The 27,214-nt window shown below is 38.3% G+C and overlaps 1 protein-coding gene across 5 annotated transcripts in view; it reads left to right on the plus strand.

Annotated features, from left to right (window-relative positions):
- ZMYND11 (zinc finger MYND-type containing 11) overlaps positions 1-27,214 on the plus strand; it is a 104,618-nt gene that overhangs the window by 29,822 nt on the left and 47,582 nt on the right. For all 5 annotated transcript variants that reach the window (XM_053985804.1, XM_053985826.1, XM_053985819.1 and 2 more), the window contains exon 2: positions 14,212-14,346. In XM_053985804.1, coding sequence (XP_053841779.1) covers positions 14,231-14,346 — 116 coding nt within the window. In that variant the 5' untranslated portion in view covers positions 14,212-14,230. The remainder of the gene's footprint in view (positions 1-14,211; positions 14,347-27,214) is intronic.

A 27,214-nucleotide genomic window follows, 5' to 3' on the forward strand; every position in this document is an offset into this window, starting at 1 on the left:
TTCAGCAGCCTTGCCAAAAGTAGAATAAACATTTCTTGATTTGGGGAGATGAAGTTTCAAATGTCCTCCTCTGAATGACCACATTATGGAAAGAATATCAGTTTTGTTTGTCAGTGTTATTTCCTGTTCTCGAGTTGCTTAATATGCTCTCATTTTTGCAACATAGCTCACAGGGAAAAGAATTCTTGGTGTAGTGCTTCTCCTCTTTCTTTGCATCAGAAATCTGCTCATTTGAGAAAGCTAAAACCCCAACAAACATGCAGGGGCTGAAAGTGCCTAGCTAAACATTTCAGCAGGTTGAGGGAAAAAAGAGTTTTTATCTGTAAGGAAAGTTTGCGTGTTTCCTGTCTCAAGCTAGCTGAACACACTGCTGTGCAAAAGGGGTTTTTACTAAGGCTTTTACTTTTTTTTTGCTTTGAAAACCAGATTTTCAGCCTTTCCAGCACATTTTAGGGGTAGAGAGTTTCTTTCTTCTGTGAACAGGTTAGGTAACTTTTGTTGGCCACATTTTTTTCTCAAGTAATTATACTTTAGGGGCCCTGTGTTACATCTTTTTCTGCCTGCAATTGCTTTTACAGCAACTGGAAGCCCTGCTGAATGGGGTTGCTTGGTGCTTTCCCTTTTCTGTTCTTTCCTCAAATGCTTACACTTCACTTAAATGCTGCCTATTTGCCTGTTACCATAGAAAACCTTATATGCTGTAATGTGTTGGACTTTTTGCCTAACACTGAATTTATTTTTCTGTGTGGAAAGTGCTCGTAAGAAAATACTGTAATTGTTTAACCTGTATGAAATAGCTGAAAGACTGTATATAATAAATAAGATAGTGTATTCAAACCAGGTAGGACAAAGAAGGGGACGAGAAACGGAAATTCAAATTAAACTGCCTTTTTTTTTTTTTTCTTTTTTCTTTTTTGTCATCCTCTTGTGGTATTATGTAGATCCCCAGCCAGATGGCTACTGGCTATAAGCTGTGTGTGGATTCACAGGATTTTAACTCCTCTGTTGGTTTCCCATCTGTCATAAACTCAGAAGCTACAATCCAGAGACTGACATGAATATCAGTGTCTTCTTTAGCACACCAAAACCATTATTGTTTGAAGGCTGCAATAAGAGCATGAATGAAGACAGGACACTCTCTGGTTTAACAACCATGCTACTAGACTGGACAGTAGAATTTCTTGCAGTTGGTTTAGAGTAGTGCTTTAAATTAGTTTGACCACTGTGGTGGCAGCAGTCTCCAACAAACAATACCTGAAAAGTCTCCTCAAAAGTTTTGTTCTGTCGTTGGAACTCAGCAAAGATTGTAAACCCACAGTTGATTTCAGTAGGAAATCTCATGTCTAAAAATAAATAACAGACTATTTGCAAAAGAAAAAGGTGGTAAAAGTCAGAATCTCTCAGCACTAGGAGAACAGATGTGAAGTGTTTAAAAACAATACCTTTTTTGTCTTTCTTCAGTTTAAAATGACCGGTTCAGTTTCCCGTAGGTTTTCCTTCAGCATGTCATCACCTGGATGAACAGATTCTGTTTCTATTAATGAAGGTGAAAACAGTGAAAAACATTTTAAATTTCATGGTATAGAGTAGAATAAATCATTGGTCACTTTGTGGTCACCCACCGGGGCCTCAGTGTCACTGAAAGAAAAAAAACTTGCTCCTCAGTGTAAAAGAAGCTCTCATAGTCTGCTTTATGTCTTGTTGTACTCAAAAGAGCAAAATGAATAATTAAATTAAATGCTAGGAAGCGGGCATGGACAAGTGAGAAATAGGGGATGAGCACACTCTAGAAACCATTTTAGAAGGAATTTTAGCATGTAAGTGTATCAAAGAGAAGCAGCCATATAAGCCTGTAAGGAAATCACTACTATTATGAAGTCCTCCCAGATTTAGACATGGTGTTCTTCATTAATGGATATGACTTACACGAGAAGAAAAGCTACACCCCTGTGAGAAAATAACCACTTTCCTAAGACGTAGCTGTCTGAAATCAAGCAATCCAGCTTCAAAAACCCTGTCAGGAGCAAATGACCCTCTCCGTTTCCAGTTTGCATTCAGTCCTGTAGGACAGGGAGCAGCTTAAGAGGATGATGGAGTGTTAGACTGTGTTTCAGGTGGTTCCTAGTGCTTGGTGACGTAGCCCTAAGTTAAATGCCTCTTTCAACATTAGGCATCACAACTGGAGTCATTCCAGGCAGGTGCTGTAACAGCTCAGTGGACTCCAGGTCTTCTGCCTAGGTTGAAAAAACCCCACATGATGAAAGAAGATATTGATTGGAAAGATTTCCAGAATTCCAGTATTTTGTTTCCTGCAGAATAGTGTATTGTAAATCCAAATTCCAAGTCAATAGGTTTGGCCTTTGTGATAACACCATAATGTTATGATATTCTTGCAGTTCATTTTCTTTGCATTATGTAGAAAAGATTTTTGCAGAAATCACAACAGGAGGCTATATTTCATGAATGACATTTTCTGAAATTTAGAAGAAGCTGATTGTAGGATTACTTAATTTTTCTGGGCTTTTACTTCTGTTGATAGCCACAGGGATGGCACACTATTCAGTTATGTCCTGCACACCTAGGAAGTTCCCCCACCCTGTAGGGCTAAGTCTCAGTGTCAGAGCTCCCTATCATTCATCTGCATTCAGGTTAAAGGAGTAAAATAAAACCACAGCCAAATGTTGGTAGTAGTGAAAACTGAAATAATCTGAAAAATGAAGTCCTAGTTTTGCTGACAAAATTATTAATCCCATGTTTCGGTGTCTGAAGGAAATGGCTGAGAACAGAACAGTATGGTCCTGTTGCCTTTAATAAACCTCAGCCCTAGATAATGATAGAGCAGGAAGAGCTCTTGAGTGTTCAGGAAGTAATGTCCTCCCCAAAGGGCCCTTGTGACCTGCTCTATGTCATTGACATCACCATCAGTGCTGGAAGAAGTAGGTTTCACATGCACCCGCCAGAGGAGACACAGAACATCATTCTGCAAGTGGGAAGTGCTGTAGTCCCAAAACAACACAGGGCTCTTTGTAGCTCCAGCACATGCCATGGACGTGCATATGAATATAATAGCAAGCCACTGATCAAAGTATTCATTTTACCAAAGAAATGGTACAGAACAGATATAACGTGCAAGAATCAGGCTGATTTGAAATGGATTTTCAGGAAAAAATGTGTAATTCTGTTCATCCACAACTGGTCCTCAAGAAGCCTTGGGAAGAATTCTCTGCATTAAAAACTAAACACATGTAAGCTGGCTTCAGGTAAGAGAAGATGAGAAATAGGAGTTGGAAGCATCTGAAAGTTATAGGTAATAGAAAATATATAAAAAGAGATCACACTAGAACTCCCACCAAGGTCTTTGAAACAGCTCAACAAATTTGAGAGTGCAGTCCCAGATTACAGTGTTGGGAAAAACTCTGTGCCAGAAAAAACCATTTCCCAACCTCTGCCACCCAATGAGCCACGCCAAGAGCTGGTTATAAAGTTAAGTGGTATATTCCTGCCCCCTGCTTTTAAAGAGCATGTAGGAAGGACATATCAACCTGAAATGGTAGAATGAAGTTTTCTTGATATCAGCTATTACCAGGTTTGCTGAGAAATTGGTGTTATCTGAAGTAATGGCAACATACTTCCATCATCTGCTCTGATCTTTGGAAGATCTTTCTTTCTTTGAGTAATGTTTTGACTTTTCTCTTTATAAAGTTTATGATTTTGAAAGTTATTTTCTTCATTTTTTCCATTTGTTAACTTTTGCAGCAAAGATAAATAGAAAAGATCATGATTATACTCAGCTGTTTTCCACTTCAGGATTTGTTTAGTTATGAATGCAGTTGTTTTTCACTGTACATTGGTTTTCATGAAAACTGCTGTTCTCACTTGTCTGTAAATTGTCCTCTAGGCAAGCTTTGTCCTTGTCCAGACATGAACGTTTTGGGGGGAGAGCTGAGGGCAATCTGAAGTAAGAAAGTGCAAACTTAATAAATTACCTGTTTTTGAGGTATAAAAAATATACCTAAGGAATAGACCTTAGAGATGGATAGGGATTAGGCTTCACTAGGAAGTGATGATGGAGTTGGTTTGGGGCAGGATGAGAGGAAAGCTGTGTAGGAATGCGTGTAATTAGTGAGTTTGGGTACTGCCTATGAAGGAGAGAACATATGCTTCAAACGTACTTCAGATTGTACTTTTAAGCCAGATGTCTGTGCCCAACTTAGGAAATACATTCTCTAAAAAACATAGAAGAGAAAGCTAAGCAAGATGAGCACTAGGGGAAAGGCTTCCATTTCCACCATGCATTGCTCTTTCTCTTGATGAACTGTCCCACAGCTGGGAGAGCATTGACTGAAACTTTCAGGTCCATTATTTCTGATATTCACCTTGAATTTCAGAAGCAAGATCTAAAGATCAGATTTTACAATTTGATCCTCTCCCTGCCTGAAAGTTTCTTTTGATTAATGCTGTAGAAGTGTGTAAGCTTTGGCAGTGTTTTTCTTAGGCTCATCTTACCTGCGTTACAGATCAGTGTGTATTAATGCTCTAAGTTCTGAGTATATTTCTGAAAGTTTCAAGGGTAAGCCCAGGCAGATTGGCCTTGAAGGAGCTTTAGTTTGGAAACCTTAGTTGGTTCAGAGTTGTGCTTGTTTTCTTTCTATAGTACCAGTTTTCCTGCAGATGATTGTTGACAAGAGAAAAGTCTCCTCTGAGTTAATGTTACTTGTGGCCTGATTGCTGGAGAAAAGTGGTCATGCCTGCATAACACACTCACTTTTAAAATAACTCAATATCTGAGCAGTTTTAGAAGTTCTGTAGCTGTGCTTTTATTTACAGAGAGGGAGAGGCCAAAAAGAAGAGCTTTGAAAGAAACAAGTTCAGGCAGACTTTGTTTTTGTTAAGGAGCAACAAAAATTGATTCAGCTGCCTTTTGTCAATAAAAATGCAGCCTGGTAGAGGAATAGTTGTTACAAACATCTAAGGTTTAGGTCCTGTTGCTACCACCAGAATCACAATTTGTACTTTAAAGATAGCATCAGTTGTGTGTAGTTCAGAGAAAGAGAAAAAAAAAAAACTCCAGCAAATTGGAATCTCACATTAAATTGGAAAAAAAGTCAACATCAGCTCAGTGTTACACCATATAGCCTACATAATCTGCAATGAATTTATCTTTTTCATGATTTAGTACTTTTCCATACATTCATGATTCTTTGACCTGGAAAATGTATCTCTCTTTCTCATTGTTTAGTGTGAAACGGACCTTACGCAGAATTACATTCCCTGCTAATATACCATGAAAAATCATTTATTTATTTATGTCATCATACCTTATTTATTATACCTTACTTACTGACAGAGAAATTTACTGCATTGGTTCAGTTGAGGCTTACAAAACAACCAAGCTCCTTAGCTTTCAGAGCAGAAAGGAAGATGATGATCAAAAGCTTGCTTTCAAGAGAAGGAGCTACTCTTCTCATTTATATTTCTTAGCATTTTCTAAGATGTCTTCCACCTATCACTTTTTATTAGAGGGAGTTGCAGAATCAAAGTGGCCTCTATTTATCATCCAAACCGAAATTCCAGCCCTCACCATCAGCCTTCTTTGGCCATGATTTTTCCTGTTTTACGACCAAGTGAGCATTGGAGCCTGTCAGGATGCACAGCTGCATTAATCATCTCTGCTCACTACAACCAAGTGAGAGGACAGGAAGCATCTATTTACTAAGGGCTTGTCTACATGGGGAAACAGCCCAGACTCCTCATTAGGAGTTAACTCCTTCCATGGATTCTCCTTCAGCATCTTTCAGTGGGTTAGCTTCAGGCTGCTTTGGAAAATATGGGAATTGGTAGTGGGTGGAGTTAAACCACAGAAAGCTTGTGTTAGTGTGCAGTGTGTGTTCAGAACATGATCCTCTCTCCACGTGCCATTTAATCTCCTGTAACTGGCCCTCCTCATGCTCTTAGTCTGTGGCAAATGGAAGGTAAAATGTGTTGGCTGAAGCCCCTCTCATCAAGGAAGGTGTGTGTGGCTTGCTTGTATCGATGTGCCTGTGCATTTGTACAGGGGAGCCCAGAGTGCTGCTGACAGCAGCTTGGACACAAGCATTATTTTTGATAACTCCCCAAAAAAACCAAATCTGATGAGACCTTATTTTTTGTGATCAAGGACAAGAAATGTGTAGGATGATCTTTTTACACCTTGTATGAGCCATGTATTATTTAGTGATGTTGAAGTTACTTGTGTTGGACCATCTTTTGTATAGACATTTCCTTTGCCCCAAGATGAGTAGTCTTATATTAGTCTAGTACATCATCATCCTGAAAATAAGAGGCTTTGCTACTATGGAAGCTGAAGTTTATCTTCCTGAGAAACTTGCATCATTTTGCAAGACCTGTGTTTTTAAAACAACTTGCAAGCTCCATTGTGGAAACCATTTAGCATAACTTAATTTCATTAGTTAAGCATTAATCAAACCAAACTAAATTTCTTTTTTTAGAAGTTCAGAAGTTTGTTAAATGTATTAACAGTGTATGCATTTTCAGTGGTCATATAAAATAGGAGTAGAATAGAAAAGAAAAGAATATTTCAGTTGTTAGAGCCCTACAGTAATCATTTAGTCCAACTGCCTGACCACTTCAGGACTAACCAAAAATTAAAGCATCTTATTAAGGGAAAATGCTAAATGCCTCTGAAACACTTAGAGGTTTGGGGCATGAACCACCTCTCTAGGAAGCCTGTTCCAGTGTTTGACCACCCTGCAGGTAAAGAAATGCCTCCTAATATCCAGTCTAAACCTCCTCAGAACTGCTTTAAAACATTATTTTCTCAGTAAAACAGAAACTTTTGTGGTTCTTGATGTTCCTGTTTAACTGTTAATTCTCTTACTGGCTATAAAAACGAACTCTCTATGCACTGAATACCAATTAAAAATTGAAATATTAAGGAAAATACTGCTTGTTTTAGAAGATCAACGTGGAATCTTGTCTTAACACAGATCCATAGCAAAAAATATGTTATGAGCTTCAGCTTGCCTAGGCACAGTCCCGAGAGTGATGACCATCACCAAAAAAGTCATTTGAAAGAAGCTGGTGTAGCTACATTGCTGGTTACAGTTTTGGCTCTTTGCTTTCAGCCCTTGTTGGCAGCTATGCTTTTCTTTTTTTCCAAACTTGCATTGCTAGATAAAGTTTTATTCAGTGATTTCTGCCAGACAGGAACAAAGGATAGTTTCTTTCAAATATTAGGTTGGCATTTGCTGTTGTCTCTGAAATTCCAGACTAGCATTGGCTGGAAAGGCAGCAGAATGTATTTTAGTCCTGTGCATACATTTGTATTTGATAGCCAACAAGACCACTTGGACAGCCTTTGTTTGGAGTATATGGCTATTATTCAGCCATATACTTTCTGAGCATCTTGCGTTGATGCTTCGTATCAGATTTTGTTATACTCTATTTGCACTTACACTTTTAGAAATTCTCTTTTGGGATGGCACCTCAACAGTTGTGTCAAGTTCCCTCTAACAGGGTGAGTTAATTAAACAGGAAAGTCCAAGTTTGGCTCCAAAAGCAAAATAAAGAGTTCTACCATTTGTATACTGATGATTCAAAATGTCTGAGCTTAACATTCAAGTTCTGTATGCCTTAGCCCCAGTGAAGGACACTTACTTAATCATTATGAATGGAATACAATACAAATGAAATAAATGCAGTATCAGGGATTAAAATAGACCTTGCACATATGTGTAGTAGAAGTATTCTTGGGGCCTTTAATTCTGTAATATCCTTGGCTCAGATTTCTACAGTGGCTCACTGCCATCCTGAAATGGCACAAGGTAGAAGCAAAAGCTTTCATGTATTCTGTGTACAGGAGTCGGGGAAAATTAAATTGCAGAGAGAACAAAGCAAAACATTACAGTTTTATATTCATGCAGTCCTGTTTTGTGTCTGTACTGCACTTCAGGGGGCTATGCAAAACCTCACTCAAAAAGTTGCATGACATCAAGGTTAGAAACCTTGCAGTTGGGAATGCAAGAGGTGGAACTGCACAGATCAGCAGGGATGTTGTACTTGCACATGGGAAATATTTAGGATAATTATGCTAATAAAATTTCCTCTTTTGAATAGACTGTATAGTCCTTAAGCTAACAATGAAATAAAAATATTTTCATCAGGAATGACACACATTCAACATGCAAAAATCTATGTTTTAATAGCTTCCAAAATCATAGCATTACAGCCTGAACTGATCTTCTAATTAAGAAAAAAAACCATTATTTATTTATAATCTATTTTTCTGAGTTTAGTTTAATTGCCAAAAAATTTTGCCTATTTCACTCACAAGCCTTTGTTACATCTTTCAGGTTCATTAAAATCATTCAACACATCCCTAAGTTTTTCATTGTGAGGATGTGGCAATACAACAGCAGTTGAAAGTTTACTCCAAAACCCTGGAAAATCAGCAGAAAGGCATTTGTTGATTTTAGTGGATTGGGATTAAGTCCAAAATAAATATCTAATATACCAAACCATTTGCTTATTCTTCAACATTTGAAAATGACTTTGTATGCAAAATCTTTATTTCTGATAACCCTCAATCTTACAAAAGAGAATCTCCTGCTACCAGATGCCCAGCAAATCCTTGGTTATGCCTATAATCTTGCACACTCATGAAGACAAATAAATAGTAAGCAAAATATGGAATTTCTCCTACCAAAAGCTTTGTCCTCACCCTAACAGCTTCTCCCCACATTTTTGGATAGCCAGCTATGGAAGATAGACATGAAATTAAACCGTCTCTTGCTTTTGCCCCATGCATGACCTATGCTGCTGCTTAGTCAAGACATTTTTACCTGTACCTTTCCTATGTAAAAATAGAATAATTACCACTTTTAATCACAATTGTTGTAGGAGGGGAAGACTAAGAGTTCATACTCCCACTGCACCAGTGATGAAAGATAAGATTTAACAGCAGTTTAAATTGTAAACTAAATTTTAAGCTTGTAGAAGTTCACAGTACAATGGAGAGCTGTATGAAGTCCAAGAACCCAAACTCTGCATCAATTTGCAAATCTGTATTTTAATGGTAGACTCCTATATAGTACAAGAACAAAGCTAGACATTTGGAACTCTTTGTACTGCTTTGTACAGTTTTATACCTGCTATAAAGAGTTACACTTTAAGAAACACTAGACCCCATATTATAAAGTACTTACAAATATGAAATTGAGCCTGTGTTTAAGTTCCCAATTCACCCAAACTTAGCATGAAAGCCACAAAAACTAGGACTGAGCCTAGCTTCTTCCTGCTTTTGAGCCTAAAATCTTTCACTGTGTATTATGGAAGAAACAATAGCAATAGTCCCTCACAGGGCTGTGAGGCCAAAAGGCAGCAACCACTAGCTGAGCAGTGGCAAGGATGAGCTCCTTAAACCTTCTTTCCAGTGCACTTAAGTGCACACGAAGTCCCAGCCAAATGGTGGCTGATAGCAGGGATGGAGTTTAACCTGTTTGACTTTGCACTGGAAGGGCCGAGCACCACAGGTAGCCTCACTTAGAGTGAAGCACAAACACAAGATTTAACAAGCTACTGCTTGTCAGCTCTTAATTAGCAGCTCCCATCAGAGCAGCAGCACCCAACTGCAACGCCGTCTGCTTCAGTGCAAAGTCCAAATTACCAGTGGAGTTTTCAGAAGCATCATATTTTGCTTGGACAATGGTGTTTAACAGCTACCACGTGGCAAGATTTGACTACCTTTGAGTTTTTTCTGTGTGCAGGGAGAGTTTCTAGCTAAACTTAGTACTTGATAGTATCTGCTAAATTGGATGCAAGCAGCAAGTCAGGAGGTTCCTTGGGCTAAATCCCTTCACTTGCTGCAAGGTGATTTTTGTTTCTTTTGACTTGCAGTTCAGATTTCCATATCCAGCACTGTTGCAGCAGACAGCTGCACAGTGTTTGGTTCAGCCAAGTGCGTGCTGATGACTGGTGGCATTGCTGTTGTGACAGTGTCCACCTTGCCAGTGCGGTGTCACCGCTGCCACGCCGCAGTGAGGCTGTGCTGGGGACCTGGGGAAGATAAGCCCTGCTGAGTGTGTTATCTTGTGTGTTCACAAGATAATGAACAGGTTGTTGAGCCTGCCTGTGAGAAGCGTGGGTAACATTTGGCTCTTGAGGAAAGCTGCACACAGTAAAGCAGCATACTTTTCAAAATGTGTTTAGGACATTAAAGAGGGATTCAAAATACAAAGTGCAGTAAAACCATAAGCAGAGTGCATGAGGAAAAGTCGGAGAGTTGAAAATTGAGAACATAAATAGTTTGCTTTGGGCAGTTGAGGGTGTGATGGAAGTGTGTGAGCTGGTGCATCAGCCACGTAAAACTTTCTCTGTTAGGAGGATATTTCTTCTATTCTGCAGGTCTCATGGATGCCTACAAAACCTAAGACAGATCCTGCTGATATAAATTCCTAGATTTTCAGTCATCTATGCTTGTCAACCTTTCTCTCAGAAGCTGTATCCTACCATAAACTTGCTAACAAAACATGACAGAAATGGCATAGAGCAAATAATTTTGTATGGACAGGGTGTACCATAGCTAAATGAGCACAGTGCCCAGCAAATCAGAAAAAGGAATTGAATATTTACTTCAGCTTTTAGTTTTTCTTTCCAGGATTTTTAAATGAATGTTATAACAGAAGAGGAGAATGAGTAACATTTTCAAGCATTTATCTGTAAATGTACAATCCAGTATTGTGTTTTTAAAGAGTCTCTGGACTTCAAACTTGTTTAAAAGACTGCATGGGTGAATCAGCCTCTTTGGATACTTCACCTCTGAGCCATAGATTTTTACACATGCTCACACGCACTGCATGTTTATGCTTGTTCTCTCCAAAGTGTGTGTGTGTGTGTGAGCCCACACATAAGCACATAATCAGGAGTGATAAATACAGACAAGACTCTAATGTGTCTCCCATTAAAATGTACACTACTATTTGCATGAAAAAGTTGTTCCTGTGGAGACACTGGGAAGATTTTCTGTTGCTTGGAAGTAGCACTCAAAGGCATTGTATGAATTGGATACAAGTTCCCTTTAAAATAGTGTAATAATGTAGAAAACTGCTTATATTTTTGCAGGAGTGCAGGGAGTAGACTGTTGTGGTTAGTTTTACCGTAGAGGTAGAGTGACTGTGGTGAACAGCAAGAAATATGCCACAATCTTTTAAACTTCTTCTGTAATGTAAAAAGACTCTATTTTTTTCTACACCATGCAATTAAAAGATTAAAATAACACTAAAGTAGTCTGGGCTTTTGGGAAAAAAACCTCTATTTTTTATTTTTGTATTTTTGGCAGTATGGTGTGTAAGAGCTGCTATTTCAGTAGTAGAGTGTCAACTCTTGAGTTTAACGAAAGTGCTCTTAAATAGTAAACCAAAGTTATGAAAGTGAAATGTATATTCTTTGAAGGCAGAACACCTGCTAAAATTACTGTACCTTGAATTAAAAAAAAAAGGAAATAGAACAGGTGTGATTGCTGTGTCCCACGTGTGTCCCTGTTGCTGTTATTTGCAGACAGAGGGGAAGAGCCATGGCCATGCCCGTGTGTGCAGCAGTGGGAGCCAGCAGGGAGCCATTTGGGGGGCACCCACAAGGGTTGTGTTTTGGGGGTAACTTCTGGCCCAGTGATGTGACATCCCTGCAGCATTCAGGATGGGAGGTGGACACCTGTCCTGAGGGCTGTTAGCCATAGCCCAGGGCATGGCCTGGGCGTGCTTGAAGCCAGCACAGCAGGATAAGGATGGAGTGAGGGGCTGGTGGGAGAGTGATCCCATAGGGCCTTTCCCACTCTGCAGCTACAGGGCTCCAGGAGCTCGTGGTTACAGTGCTCCTTCGCTCTCCCTCTCCCTGCCTCCGGCATGGGCTTCTTCTCCTGCCCTAGAGAAGTGGGAATTCCTTATTCCCAAAGGCCAGCCTTCCCTTTGGCTGCAGTGGGGCCATGGCACCGTGCAGAGGTGGCAGGTGGCTTCCCCAGGACCCTGCTCTGTGCTGTGCCCTTGGGCGCAGGTGTCAGGGGGGTGTGAGAGAAAACCCCGCTGTCCCCTGCGCCGGGTGAGACACTGGCATGGCAGCCATATGCTGGGCTGCCAGAAACAGGGGCTATTTTTAAAGGAGTTGGGATTGCTAGATAAACTGAGAACTGGTCTGTTGTTTCACACTGCTATCGGGGTCAAGAAGGACGAACGCTTGCTCCTCGCATGGGGATGTGATGCTGTGCAAGAGACCCCGTGTCCAGCTTGCTGGCTGCCCTGTCGTCTGACAGCTTTTGTACAGAGGGTTTGTGCAGAACTGGAATAAGAAGAATGATCTTTCAGTCATGCCTGTGCTAGGAAAGAAGTTTTGTGCTAAAACAATAGGTCTGTAAAGATTGCCACATTTTGTGTTAAGATCTAACTTCTTTTGCGCTTTACTCTATTTCTCTTAAAACTTTTTTTTTTTTTTTTTTAACTTGCAATGGCCTAATGTTCTGTGAAATTAATGCAGAGGAGCTTACAGGGATGAAGTGTCTTTTCCTGCTGTTCCCAATGGAGACTTTCTTTCTCTGAATCATTGTCAGGCGATGCTATCTACTGCTGTCACTCTTAGCTGAATGTCTGTCACATTCCTTCTTATCCTTCCTTCAAAACTGTGTTCTTGGCCTTTTTTTTCTGGGACATCCCTCTAGTTGCCCTTCCTTTAAACCCCAGAGGGAGGAGATTTCTAAAGCTGAAATGTGGGATCGATGTGTGACCACATCACATCATCTCAAGTGCTGCTCTGTTCTGCCCTTCCCTGATATCTCCTGCAGCCAGGAAGGCCTCACAGACCTGGGCGTGTACATACCACTTCACAACATCTTTTTTATTTTCCTTACTTTTTTTTCTTTAAATAGGCTACATAGCATTAAGTATAATGCTTTTAAATAATTTCTTATCCTTAATAATGGAGTGAATGTTGCCGTTCATTTCATTGCACCTGTAAAGTGTCGCCGAGCTTATATCAGATCTAAAACTTGAGAGCCCTCTTTGATAAGTACCTGTAGGTCCCATAGACTTGAAAATTACATTGCTGCAACTGATGGAATACTCAAATCTGTTTCCTTTTTCTGAATTTGAGAGCAGGGACCCTTTTAGTACTTAAATTCCCATCTTTAACATTGCACAGATGGTGAAATGTTTTTGCATTTTTTTATATTATTTTGGGTTACTGAAGTTAATATTCTGCTAGCTACAAATATCTGTGTGCATACCACAGGGTTCATTCCGAGGACAGAGCTCTAAAATAAATTATAGACCTTGGTAGCACTCATAAATCAGTCATTTTTTCATTGAGAAAGTGGTGGCAGTGGAAGAAAGTTATTTAGTGATCAAAATGCATCGTTAAGCTTTTAAAAAGGGATTCGGTGCCTGTAGTGGAGCTGTAGGCGATTTATGGCTTATCTGTACTCATTGCCTCCAGCTTTTGGAAAATTTGTAAACAAAGCCAGATGCTCATTATGTTCCTGTTCAGGGTTGGTTAGATGGGCAAATGCCATCAGAAGCACTTTGGCCCTGTTGGGTTTTAGCATGTTACAGAAAATGGAACTGCTCCAAAATATTTTTTTAAAGACTTATCATCCATGAAAATATACTTCTGTTTTCTCCTCATAGAATGGACTTTTTAAAAATAGCTGTAAATGATAAGAACATGAAGGGAATACTCCAAGGACTGTGTTTTATGTTAAACTGTGGGTCCAGCTTTTTCTCTGTGTCAGAATTCATGCTTATGCTGTATGATGTAGTCAAGTACCACACGCCCTTTTTAAGGGCTTCAGGCAATGCAGGAGGCTGTGGCGGCTTCAGGCAATGCAGGAGGCTGTGGCAGCTTCAGGCTGGGGTCGTTTTGCATTTTTACCAAATATAAGGAGCTGAGATATGAACTAAATTTGCTATTGATTTCATATATTTTACTGCTTGCTTTTGGTCTTCTGTTTCAATTGCATGATGTGAAAGGGGTTCTTGTAAACTACTTTTTTTTCACTTTGTACTACTCTTTAAGCACTTGAAAACATATTGTTACATACAAATTGCATGGCTATGCAACAATACATTTTTTCCTTGTAATCATATTTCATGTAGTTTGTTTTATAATTCTTGGTTAACTTTTTGGTGTATTTTTTTCTTTTTTTTTTTTTTTTTTATTTCTTGGCTGCAGCTGACCAGGTGAACAGGTCATGGCACGCCTAACGAAGAGACGACAGGCAGACACAAAGGCTATCCAGCATCTTTGGGCAGCTATAGAAATAATCCGGAACCAGAAGCAAATTGCTAACATTGACCGCATTACAAAGTAAGTGTCCTGCTCCAAACAAAGTCTTGGTGAGGGGGAAGGTTGATGCTATTAAAAGCCCTTGGGGACAGAGATAGTAAGCATAGTGAGACTGTGAAACAGTTACATGCAATTCTATGTTACTAATTAATTAATTATATATAAAAAACCCAAATTTACTAAACTGAGCACCCAAAGATCCAAAAGTGAGGTTTAATTCCTTGAATTGAGATCTTACCCTGTATTTGTTTTGCATAACCATCTTTAGGAAATATGTAACATTTCTAGTACTTTAATTGAATTTAGCATTTTGGAGTTGATAGCTTGGTCAAAATACAAGAAATAGATATAACAGTTAAGGAGAAAAGGGCAATAAAATCTGTAAATAATCTGTTTCTTTAGGAAAATGTGAGAGGTTAGTGTAGGACTTTCCCAGAAGGTAGAGAGAAATATGAAGTGTTAGGTCGCTCAAATAAATAAGAAGCCATATTTGCCAAGATGTGTATAAGATGCTCTTAAAGAAGACACGAGATGATTACCACCTTTGATTCATACTGTCAAAATATTCATCAAGGTGTATTAGGTGCTGGATACACAAAAAAATATATATTCTTTGTTCTGTGGAGCTTGCACTGTGTAGAAAGGTCTACAATATAACTTGTAGCAGCCACTGTAATAAAAACTGAGGTTTTTGTGCCCCTCTCTGCTTTGTGTGCATTTCCAGGCTGACATGTACATCACATTTGTCAAAGTAATCAATATGAATAATTTAAAAGAACTAAAGTAACCAGTTGGCAACTCTTCAGTTGTCAGAACCAATGTGAGCTGATAATGAAGGCAGAGACCACTAATGAGGAGAGTTACAAACAGTGCAGGTGACTAACAAAGTGAAAGTCATTATAACATGGCCCATGACAAGGGTCCACTGACAGAGTTTGGAAGTTCTGGGGTGGAAGTGACAGGCAAAACTGGCTTCCTAAGTGGAAGAAGTGTAACAGTTCAGGTTCTCCAAACATAATGAACAGTGAAGTGCAGAAGGAAAGATGATGTCCCAAGTGAATTAATGTGTACCTGGCCTCAACAAGAAGCAAAATGGACCATCAAACTGAAGAGCACCTTTCCAGAGATAGGGAATTCCAAGAGGATTTGGAAGGAGATTGTATTTTTGGGAATTTCACTTTTGAGGTCACAGTGGAGTTCTCGAATACATTAAAGCATATATATATTTCCATGATGTCTCCACGGAGACAAGTGGGTAAACTAATGCTATACAATTTCCATTTTAACATTTCAAATTACTCACTCTAGGCTACATATTAGCTGAGTTTGTTAGCTGTTTATGCTCTTTTTAGATGTAATAAAGGGAGACAGTCATGTCTAGCTGGGAATTCATCCCACTCTTATGAGAGATGCCTAGTTTAAGATAGTGGGAATAACATTTAGCTGGGTAAAGTTAGGTCAGACAAATTACAAACAAGGTTGAGAAAACAAATACTCAGATGCTAGAAAAAGAAGTACTGCTCTTGGTAACTGATGGGTAGTTTAATTTTTTTTTAAAGTCTAGGTCCAGATTGTATGAGTAATTTCCATTCAGAAAAAAAAAAATAAGTGACTAAACAGAAATGCAAGAAGTACTTTGAGAAAGATGAACAAGGTGTTAGCAGTGAAGAGTAATCTAAAAAGTGCTTGGGCATTGTAAATTCTCCCCATGCACATCAGTGACAAGAGTGATGAACACTGATCTAGTTTCAATTATGTGACATTTCTAAGGAGATAACTTTTGACAAGGAAATGATAAAGACCTTTTGAATTGCAGTATGGTACCAGTGGTTGATGAAGAAACACAGATGACATAGTAAATGAGTATGCATAATACATAATATTCAAAATAAAGTTACAAAATTACCATGTCATCAGAATATCTCTTCTGATGAAAACTGAGCAGCTAATATATTCTTCCAGGCTCAAAATCATTTGGCCAGGTCAACTGCAATTCTTTAAAAGATCAATCAGTGTCTGGGCATATAGGCTGACATACAAATACTAAGAATTTTTAAACACAGTGGTCAAAATTGAAAATTATGAGCATATGTACATAGTTGGAGCTATAAGGAAGGTTTTAATATTTGTACTAGTAGCATTTTTTAGAAGTGTTAATACCTCTTGGGATTGACAGAAAGTAATAATAACAGTGACATTATGGAAGCATGTCATATTCCTGAGTAAGAATACATAAAAACAGCAAGACAATTTTTTTTTGTAAATCCATGTTTAAGGTAAGTAACAGTCTTCCTATGTGTCATATAGTGGATGACAAATGGCTGCTTTCAGATAACTGAAAGCAGTTCACATATTAAAAAGATGATTCATGATTTGGTTTTTGAATGGATTTTCTTTTCTCCTGATTTAGGCATTCATTTGCTGCTAGAGACAAGTTGTCCTGTGTATTTTGTGACCTGTTAGTCTAAACACTTTATAGCAAATTGCTATGAAGAACTGTTGCTTTCTTCATTGGATGGTTTGTTACTTCGAGCAAATTGATTTGTTGGCTTTTCTCCTAATGTACATTCAGCATGGTTGTCTCCCTCTTCTTTATATATTCTTGTTTATTTAATTTAATTCTTACTTTTCTCTTAGTCTTCTGGTGCTGAGTAGAAGACAATGTACATCTCAAGGAACATTTACTTTTAATGACCTGGGAGGAAATGTTCATAATATAAAAAGAGGATTCATTGTTTGTAGATTATGAACTGTTCCAACTCAATATGCAAAACAGACAAATTTATATAATACATGCAAGTATGCAAATTGTTACCTGTACACTTTAAGTATAATTGAAAGAAGATTACTTGTGTAAAGGAAGACTTCCAGAAGGTATTGTCAATGGAGAGTAGACAAGAAAAATCTACAGAACTAGGCACACATTATCTGTAGAGAACATAAGAGTAGGAGGATAGTGTAGGAGGAGCCTAGAGCACTAGAATGTACTTCTGATATTATCAGGAAAAACCTATAAGGAAAGAGGCCCTTTAATTAAAAGTAGACGAGATCAAGTATGCTTTGCTTTTTAAATTGATGAGGGGGAAAGGCAAGAACAGAAAAATGCGTGATTAGAAGTGATTGAAAACTGTCTTACATCAAGGGAAGAGTCACTTGGAAAATTTGAATATGCAAGTTAGAGCCTTTAAGAAATTAATTAGTAAGCTTTTTGAACTTCTGGCAATTTTTTAAGAAAAGTCATTGCATACAGAGAAGTAATAAGAAGCATAAGAAAGGTGTCTGTTTTGTAAAGAATTTAAAACGCAGTTATGAAAATGGCAAGAATATAAGAGAGTTAATTGGAGTGTTATATAAATACTTAAGGCATTGGTAGGGAAGAGACCACACTGCACAGACTTGATGTCTCAGAAAAAAAACCTCAACAAATCATCATATGAAAGGGATTCTGTAGTTTTACTGACTTCCTATGAGGGTACATTATAGTTGGAAATGCACTTTGCATGGGTTGGAGAGAAGCATTCTTCAGTAACTTGCAAACTGACTGAAGGACTGAAAACCAATACTAACAAGGAGCAAGAGCGATGTGACTTTAAAAGAATTAGTACTTCGAATGCAAGCTACCTTTGGAAGAGAACTTTAAAATATATGTTTAAGTTCCTAGCTTTGTACATAAGCTTCAGTATATTCAGTGCATTTTTATTTAATGATAGAGCTCTCTTGAAGGCAGTGGTAGCATTTCTGTAAAGGTACAGAAAACAAATATTCTCACCTGGTTTATATTGTCACAAGGTATCTCAAGTCCATGAATTGCAATAGTTTACAATTTGACTACAAGAACTAATATTTCTAAATCACCACATTTCTTAATAACAAAATTGCATTTCTAAGAGGTATTTATCAAGAAATACGACTTCTTTTTCTGTCTAGACTTGATATTGGGTTAATTTGACCTAGTGTATCAATTATTTAGATGAACATTATTGGTATTAGTTATGCTGTAGGCACTAGTGAAGAAATGGCTTTCCATATCCTGTGAATTCTCTGTCAAAAGTGCAGCCTGACAAATTGTTCATCCCTAAATTGTGTTAAAAATTATAACTATGCTTTGACTTCCTGTTTTTTCCTCATTATCTTCCATCTGTTCTGGTTTTGGGGTAACCTCAAGAATTGATTCTATGGAATAAAATGCCTTAAATACACTGGGAAAAAGGCATGCATATTTAGATTAGTAGGATAAATTATTGACATTCAGTTGCATAGCAGATTGGTAAGTATTTCTGTACAGACATGTTTTTAAAGTTCTCTTTTTGACTATTCCAATCTTCCAGCTCCTTTTATATTGTTTTCTCCATAATTCCCTTACAGATAATTGGACTCCTAAGATTTAATTAACTATTAATTAAATATATACCACTTTTCTCACAAAATATTTGGTTTCCTCAGTAGCAATTATATGAACATTTCATAATCTTTACGATTAGTTCATAGTTCATTAGCTATTACGTTAATGTTATTAACATACCCAGTTGGCAAATCTGGTGTTCTAGAACTATTATTGGCAGCTTTCAAGATTTTTTTTTTTATTGTAAACAGATAATTATTCTGGTTTCTAAACTATTCAATGAAGACTAATGTATAGAACCAAAACATAATTCTTTTCTTCTGCACATCCTTCCTCATGATTTTTTTTTTCCTCTCTCCCTTTGTGGCATTTCATGATTAATTAAGTTGATTAGCTTTTCTTTCTGTCTCTTATATAGGCTGTGTCTATTCCATCTCCATGTACTATGACAGGGAATGCTCTGGCACTCTCTGGAGCAGTTATGCTGGGGCTACATCTTGTTGCCTTTGGCTCACAGAGTGTTTCTTTGGCCCTGGCATATTCTTTGTTTGTTTTATATGTGTGTGTGGTTCCTCAGTTCAAAGTGCCAAAAATAACACAGCCCACAGCAATGCTTGGGCATTTCAATTCTTGAAACCTGAAGATAGAGACACGATAGTTCCATGTGCAGGCATCTGAGGACGCACAGCGTGCTGCAGCAGGGCTGGTGCCCTTGGCAGAAGGAGCCAGTGTTGGCATGGTTCACTTTTGGGTTCTCTGTCACGAGCAAACCAACCCCTCGGCCATGCTTTGCTTTTTCCTTGGGGGAAGAACTTGTCTTTCTCCAGAATGGAGCCTGAGAATAAGTTAGTTTGGGAATGAAGCCAAGAGTGCCTGTAGGACACAGAGTAGAGGTATCACAGCTTTGGGGGGGATAGAGCTGATGAATAGACCACTAGCTAGAATATGCTATAATTGGACACTTTATATTATTTTCAAATAAATACTGAAACCATCCATTTCATCAATCAGAAAGCTGTAAAGCTGTTTTAACCCATTGGTGATACAAGAAAATATTGTTTTTTCATTAATAGATACAAAGACTTTCATCTTCTTCTGTAATTGGCTTTCAGATAGGGTGGTCCAGTACTAGGTCCCTAAATTATCATAGCTGTTTTTCCCATATTTGTTCTGTGGACTCATTCTTGCTATATTGTAATTCAATACAGGTGCAGCCAAGTCAGAGCGTCAAACAGGAATGAGCAGATCCCAAGCCAGTGTCGAGTAGACTCTGTTAGGTCTGTGCAGACTGAGATTAATCAGCATTGATGGGATAGCATGCCAGAAAGGAATTGCCCACTATGAAAGATTACTGTAAAATAATGAGATTTTTCTGGTCCCATAGTTGAGATGGAGTTGGTAACAGTTGTAGATTGACTATGTGACCCTCTCAGTTTGACATTTGGACCTAGGAGGGGGATTTCCTCTCCAAATATCAGTCTTTGGAATTTTTCTAGTCAATGTCTGAGAAGAGCTGAAGTTCATATATCTTGTTTTGTTGCCTTAGTTCTTTTGCTCTTCTTTTTCTAGGCTGTCTACTTTAACATAAAACAATTTATGGAAGCAGTGATTAAAGTATAGTTGAGAATGAGCAATTTGTTCTCAGGTACAGAATAAACACAACAGAGTATAAATAAGAAAATAAGCAATTTGAATGGATAGGGAATAATCACACAAGTATGTAAATAAGAATATGTGATGAAATGGCAAGAAAAAAAATTGGAAGAAAAAGATTCTTACAGAATTGCTTATTTGAAGCTTAAATACTTACTAGAAAAAATCTTTTACTATTCATAGTATTCTTGATGAAAATTTAAGTCTTCCTAGTACAAGCTCAGAAGTGGGATTTTTTTGCTTTGTTGGTTTCTTAACCTTTGTCAAGCCATTCCCCTAAAATATCTGTCTTTTTGTTGCTGGAAAGCAGGCTTATCTGAAAGCAACTGTTTGAAGTAGAACATTCCCCTGTTAGGCAAGAGAATGCAGTGATCACTCCTGTTCACTTTTTACCAGAGTTACTGGCTCCTTTTCCATATCTGTACATCATTTTCATGTGTGTTTTAAATGTGGCTATTTGAAGCAAACAGTGTAATTGAAGCCGTGGCCAGTACACTGAAGATTTTTTTTTATTGTGCTATGCAGTGTAATAGGAATTCCTAGTAATGCAAGGGGTAAGCACAAGTGTGGAGTCCAAGGTCCAACAATAAAAAGCATGATACCTCCTCAGCAATCCATGTAGTTGCTTCCAGAGGCTGCTTGTCTATGCAGTGTTCACCTGTGAGAAAACTGACTTCAGTTTGTATTGGATTGGCAGAATTATAGGTAATATGCATTACAGAATACATCACTGGGTGATGACAGGGTAGAAAACTCTTAGTTTTCAATACCTCCTCATGTGTTTTCTGTTACAGGTAAAGACAAGGCACTTTTTTTCTGTCTGACTCCACTATGTCAGTCTTCTTTGTAATTTTTTTTGCTTTCCTTCTCTGTTTCTTATTATAAACTTCAGCTACTTCTTTAAGCTCCGAACCAGTGTGTGGTTTTTCTGTTTTCAGAAAACTGTTTTTATGTTAAATCAAGAGAATGAACTGAGGAAAGTTTTTTGATTGAGTTTGGAGTTTTAAGTCTTGTAAATCCCTAGTCAGAGATCATACTGCAGAAAACAAAAGTCTTCTCTGTTTTTCAGTAATTTTTGGAGTGACTTAGTTAAAAATCATTATATTAATAAAACAAAACCAGTCTAAAAATGATCATTTGATTCCCTAATAACAGATTTTTTAGTACAAGTACTACTTTGGTCATATATAGAAATTGTATTATGGGTGCATAACTAGCAGTTACAAGCATAGCAATACATTGCAGAGAAATATGCTGGACACCAAAATGCTTGACTTGTTTGACACATTATTTTTTTATACTGATGGCTTTGCAGTGAGGTTAAATGATGGATTCAGGTTAAATTTGTTTTAGATTTTCAAAAGCTCAGTTATATTCTATAAAGTAACAAAAAGAACAGTGAGAGATGAATAGGTGCAGAAAAGTACAGGGGTGCTCACCTGCTATTGCATCATAACTGATACACAGTTTTGCTTGTCCATTTGTACTGAGACTGACCAATGAGGTAATACTCACCAAGCTAATAATGATTTTTAATACCTAGGTTAAAAAAAGAAGTTGAAATAAAAATGAGAAACTAAGCTAAACACTTTTTGTAAAAAATCTTAAGAAGGAATGAAAGATTGTGATATAATTGCACAAGGGGTGTTCACAATGGCATATGTTCATTGAATTTCACCCGTGTTCTGTGTAGATAGATACGTTCACCATACAACTTTTACCTATCTGTTTATAGGGTGTTTAGTCTTAATTTTTTTTAAGATTCTGGATTCTGGATTTTTTGGTTTGGATATTATTTAGTTTTAATATTGCTCAAATTAATGGTCCATTTTAAGTGCTGCCTTTAGACACAATTGACTAAAGAGAGTGGAAACAGGGATTGCAGGAAAAAATGTAAACTTTTCTTGTAAAAAGGCTATCAAGATCCTATCTGCATTTGTTCTGAGTAGTGGTGGAATTAAAATTGCTAAATTAGTAGATTTGGTTGAAGTATTACCTTAAGTTTATAATGTATATTAGTAATTACTCTTTTTCCCATTGAGCTCCTTTACTGATAGTTTATTTCTTCAATTTGTGTAACAATTCTATTTGATCATGTTAATTAAACTGGTTAAAGGAATACATAAAAAGAAGTCCACGTGTATTAAACAGTGTTATTTGTAACTTCTTAGGGGTGATATTTCCTTCAACTTGGTACTGACACATTGTCCCCTGTTGCTTCCTGAATTGCTGGGTCTGCTTTCCAGTGCTGGCTGTCAAAGACTAGTTCAGTGCCTGGTGTGGAAAAGTCTTCACCAGGGACTGACAGATTGCTCCAGCCTTGCTGCCTTTTTTTCCTGCTTTATGCAGAATACAGAGGCGGGAAAGGATGCTGCAGCTGGCTGTGCAGCCATTATACCTGTAAGAGTTTAGCATAAATGGCTATTTTGTTGAGGACTAAAGCTTGAGGCAGAGTTTTTTGTGTATTTGCTTTGATCAGAAATATTACTGTAGGCACATCTTGTTCCTACAGTTCATTCTGCAAAAAAATAAATAGTTGCTCAGATGTTCTGATGAATTTTGCTTGATCAATTTTCCTTATCTGGTAATTCTTCTCTTAGGAATGCTCTTACATGGTTTTGCTAGAGTGGCATTTTTCTTTTCCTGTCTCAGAGGTCAATGTACTTCATTGATTCAGTAGGTGAAGTCATCTCTGGGCTGAGCATGACTATGGTAAATAAAGTGATTCACACAAACAGCACAAACACATCGTTATTAACCACAGCCATACTCCTTGTTTGATGTTTGTTAATAAGTGCATGCTCATTTAAACTGTCTTTATTGAGTGTTACTATAAAAGCTGTAATATTCAATGTTTAATACAATATATGCAAAGTATGAGCTCCAGTAGGAATACTGAGAAGGAAAGAGATGGAATAGATTTGAAAATCACTGTCCCCTTTTTCATGTACTTCATACTTCTATTACTATTCATCTTGAAATTGTATAAGTTTACACAGGAAATTACAGAAAAGGCTAACTTTATTTCTAATTATTAAAAGCAAACCAATTTTTATGTCACAACAATTATGGGTTTTGCTCAAATTATAACATTTTTGTAATATTTGGAAGTGGAACTTCTAGCTTATGTTTGCTTTCTTTGCTGTAAATAGATGTGACTTTCTATTAGAACTAAGAGATAAAAATGAGTGAGACATGGCCATTTAACAGCTTGTTATCTGACCTGAAGTGCTCATCAAGGCTTTCTCTGTAATCAGTGGAGAGAGAATGCTCTCCAAAGCACTACTCATACCATCTATTTTAGGCTGTGGTTTCATATTTCCATTCATATAAACAATATCATCACCAAGAGCAGCAGCCCTGCCCTGATGGCTTTTCCAGCAGTTGTGCTGTTCCCTAGATGGTAATAAGGTGAACATTTGTGTGACAGAGTGATGATTCTGAAACTCAGCTACACTGAAAGTAATCTAACAAAAAAAAAAAAAAAAAAAAAAAGAAAAAAAAAAAAAAAAAAGAAAAAGCACACACAAAAAACCTACCCCAAAAACAGAAAGAGAAAGGTTTTGACCCAGATAAGAATGGAAATCAAATGAGATAGAAAGCTCTAAAAAGCGGAATCATTAAAGCATTCAAATCTTCTTTTTTTTTAACATATTTTGAATTGAGATGATGGATATGAGCTGCCTAAGTATTTAATTTGCAAGGTATTAGCTAGGATGTTACACTCTGAGTCATGTAATACTTTTGTCTCTTTAGTACATCCAAAGAAAGGAGCTGGGTGGAACAGTGGCCCTGCAGCTACACGAGCATTTGTCGCTGTGCACGCAGTGTCCCTGAATGATTAGTGCTTGTTGCCAGTCATGCTCAGTGCACACATGTGTGCATTAACAGCAGTGCCACATATGAGCTTTTAGGTTGGAAAAATGGGAGTAGAGCCCTTTTTTAGATAAGTTCCTCCATAAAAAAGTGGTGGCAAGATTTTTCTGGATACAAGTGAATGGCTTGGTAGCTAAATTACTTGCTTTTTGTGGTCATGCTGGTGGGTTACACAATGTAAAGTGTATAGAGGAGTTCTATGAGTGGGAGTTTAAATTACTGAATCAGGGAATTACCTGGCTTAACATTACTGTGCTTTTTACAGAAATGACCCAGGTGATTACCATTATAGGTGCATGCATGGTGCCTGGAATATCTAAAGCATGCACAAACAAGGTCACTCCTTAGCTTCCTTTTAGCAGCAGCAGCACAAACATCAGGCAGATCTGAATTTAGCTGAACTGCTGGATTTCACTGTTGCACTATCAAGTTTATGCTTTTTTTTTTTGGTGTTATAAAAACATCGCACAAAATTAGTTTCCACATTCATGCAAATTCTGACTTTCTAGACTTCAAAGGAGAGATGAAACAAATTTTAAAAACATTTCCTGCTTGGATAGTATATGTGTCTTCAAAATGAATTTTGCAGATATTGATGTCAGAGGGAAATGTAAATGCATGATTTCTCTGTAATTCTTGGAATTTTGGACTGCATAAAATGTAGATCATGTAAGAATTTTATTGCAGAGGCAGCAGCGCTGTCAGTGCCTGCATGGTCTGTGCATGTGCTGTTGGTATGTGGAGTGCAGTGGAAATCAAATGCAGCCTGTTTGTGTACCTGTACTTTGTGGAGTACAAATACACAGTTAGAACATTGTGCCTTGATTGTTTTTATCTTACTGAATATAATCCATAATTGAAACTTCAGAAAGTGTAAACACATCAAAAAGGGTCCTAGAAAACAAAAGCAAGCTGCTATGTCCCCACTGTAGCCAGTTCCACTTCCTCTGTGTGTCTGTGCTGTCTTCAGCTCTCAGTTTCTGGCAAGCAGGGAATATCTGTGTCAAATACCCATAACGTTTAGCCTGTGTTTTATGGGAGTTGATTGGTACCAGGGTGCTACATGGTGGAAGCAGAGAACCTGAGCTTCAGAGCTGAGACCTTGAGATACAGCTGTGAGCACAGATCTTCACCTGGCTTTCCACAAAGAGAGCTGATGGATTCCTGAGATTTGAGCCTGTGTATTTCAAGTTCTTAGGTCATGGAGCTTTATTTCTTAAAAAAAAAATTAATCACAGCCATCTCTTCAACTTTTTCTTTCAGTATGACCAGCTGGCCTATTCTTTGCAAATTATTTTTAAAAAACTCTCAAAAGAAATGTGTGGGCCTTCTATAAAATAGCTGTCATGCCCTGAAACTGAAGCAAAAGGCATCATTTCTCACTAGAGGTAGGAAGACAATATAAAACTCAGAACAGATTTTTGGCTGCTTTCCTTCTATTTTATGTATTATTCCTTAAGGTCTGTCCCTGAATCTAGGACATTTTTATGTACCTGTAGGTAACATTTAAAATTAATGGCAGACTTTCAGTTGAGTTTAATGGGATCTGCTGTATTTTCTCAGATGTCAATTTTATCAGACCTCAGTTTATCAGACCTCAAATTTATCAGTTCTCAACTCATCTCTGGATGAATTGCTCAGCAGACAGTCTGCTGGCAGTAGTAGGCTGCTACTTCCCTTTGCACTGGGGAGGGTGGAAGCATCCAGCATAGAGAGAGATAATTGATCAGACCAAGATTACAGAGTTTGCCATGAAAATGAACATCTACCTACCCTTTCCACACTGTTGTATTTTTGCAGCTATTTGAGATATGTATTTTATTTCAGTCTTGTACAGATACCCTTGCTGTAACATTTTTTCAGTTATTTTCTTTTGATTGAGTTCAGGTGGCTGAAAATGCAATTCCTTATGAGTTCAGAAAAACTGAGATAGTTTTAAAATACCTGTGTCTCCTTCCTTCCTTCCTTCCTTCCTTCCTTCCTTCCTTCCTTCCTTCCTTCCTTCCTTCCTTCCTTCCTTCCTTCCTTCCTTCCTTCCTTCCTTCCTTCCTTCCTTCCTTCCTTCCTTCCTTCCTTCCTTCCTTCCTTCCTTCCTTCCTTCCTTCCTTCCTTCCTTCCTTCCTTCCTTCCTTCCTTCCTTCCTTCCTTCCTTCCTTCCTTCCTTCCTTCCTTCCTTCCTTCCTTCCTTCCTTCCTTCCTTCCTTCCTTCCTTCCTTCCTTCCTTCCTTCCTTCCTTCCTTCCTCTCCTTCCTTCCTTCCTTCCTTCCTTCCTTCCTTCCTTCCTTCCTTCCTTCCTTCCTTCCTTCCTTCCTTCCTTCCTTCCTTCCTTCCTTCCTTCCTTCCTTCCTTCCTTCCTTCCTTCCTTCCTTCCTTCCTTCCTTCCTTCCTTCCTTCCTTCCTTCCTTCCTTCCTTCCTTCCTTCCTTCCTTCCTTCCTTCCTTCCTTCCTTCCTTCCTTCCTTCCTTCCTTCCTTCCTTCCTTCCTTCCTTCCTTCCTTCCTTCCTTCCTTCCTTCCTTCCTTCCTTCCTTCCTTCCTTCCTTCCTTCCTTCCTTCCTTCCTTCCTTCCTTCCTTCCTTCCTTCCTTCCTTCCTTCCTTCCTTCCTTCCTTCCTTCCTTCCTTCCTTCCTTCCTTCCTTCCTTCCTTCCTTCCTCCCTTCCTGCCTGCCTGCCTTCCTGCCTGCCTTCCTGCCTGCCTTCCTGCCTGCCTTCCTGCCTTCCTGCCTCCCTTCCTTCCTGCCTCCCTTCCTTCCTGCCTCCCTTCCTGCCTCCCTTCCTCTACAGCAGTGCCCATGTAAACCATTTTCTGCCTCTCAGTAGACCACAGATGCCTTCAAGCGGACTCTTTGGGAGCAAAGTTAGATATTTTTCCATGCTCTGTTTTGAAGCCATACAGATTTGACTCTTTGAGACAGGGTTTACCTTCGTGCTGTGTCTTGCAGAGCACCAGGCAGGAGCTGTGAGCTGTGTGACAGCTGTAGGTGAAAAGTTCATCATCTGATCCCCTGCAAGTGCTGGCT

This window comes from Vidua macroura, chromosome 1 (genome assembly GCF_024509145.1).
Source record: "Vidua macroura isolate BioBank_ID:100142 chromosome 1, ASM2450914v1, whole genome shotgun sequence".
In the NCBI taxonomy this organism is placed as follows: domain Eukaryota; kingdom Metazoa; phylum Chordata; class Aves; order Passeriformes; family Viduidae; genus Vidua; species Vidua macroura.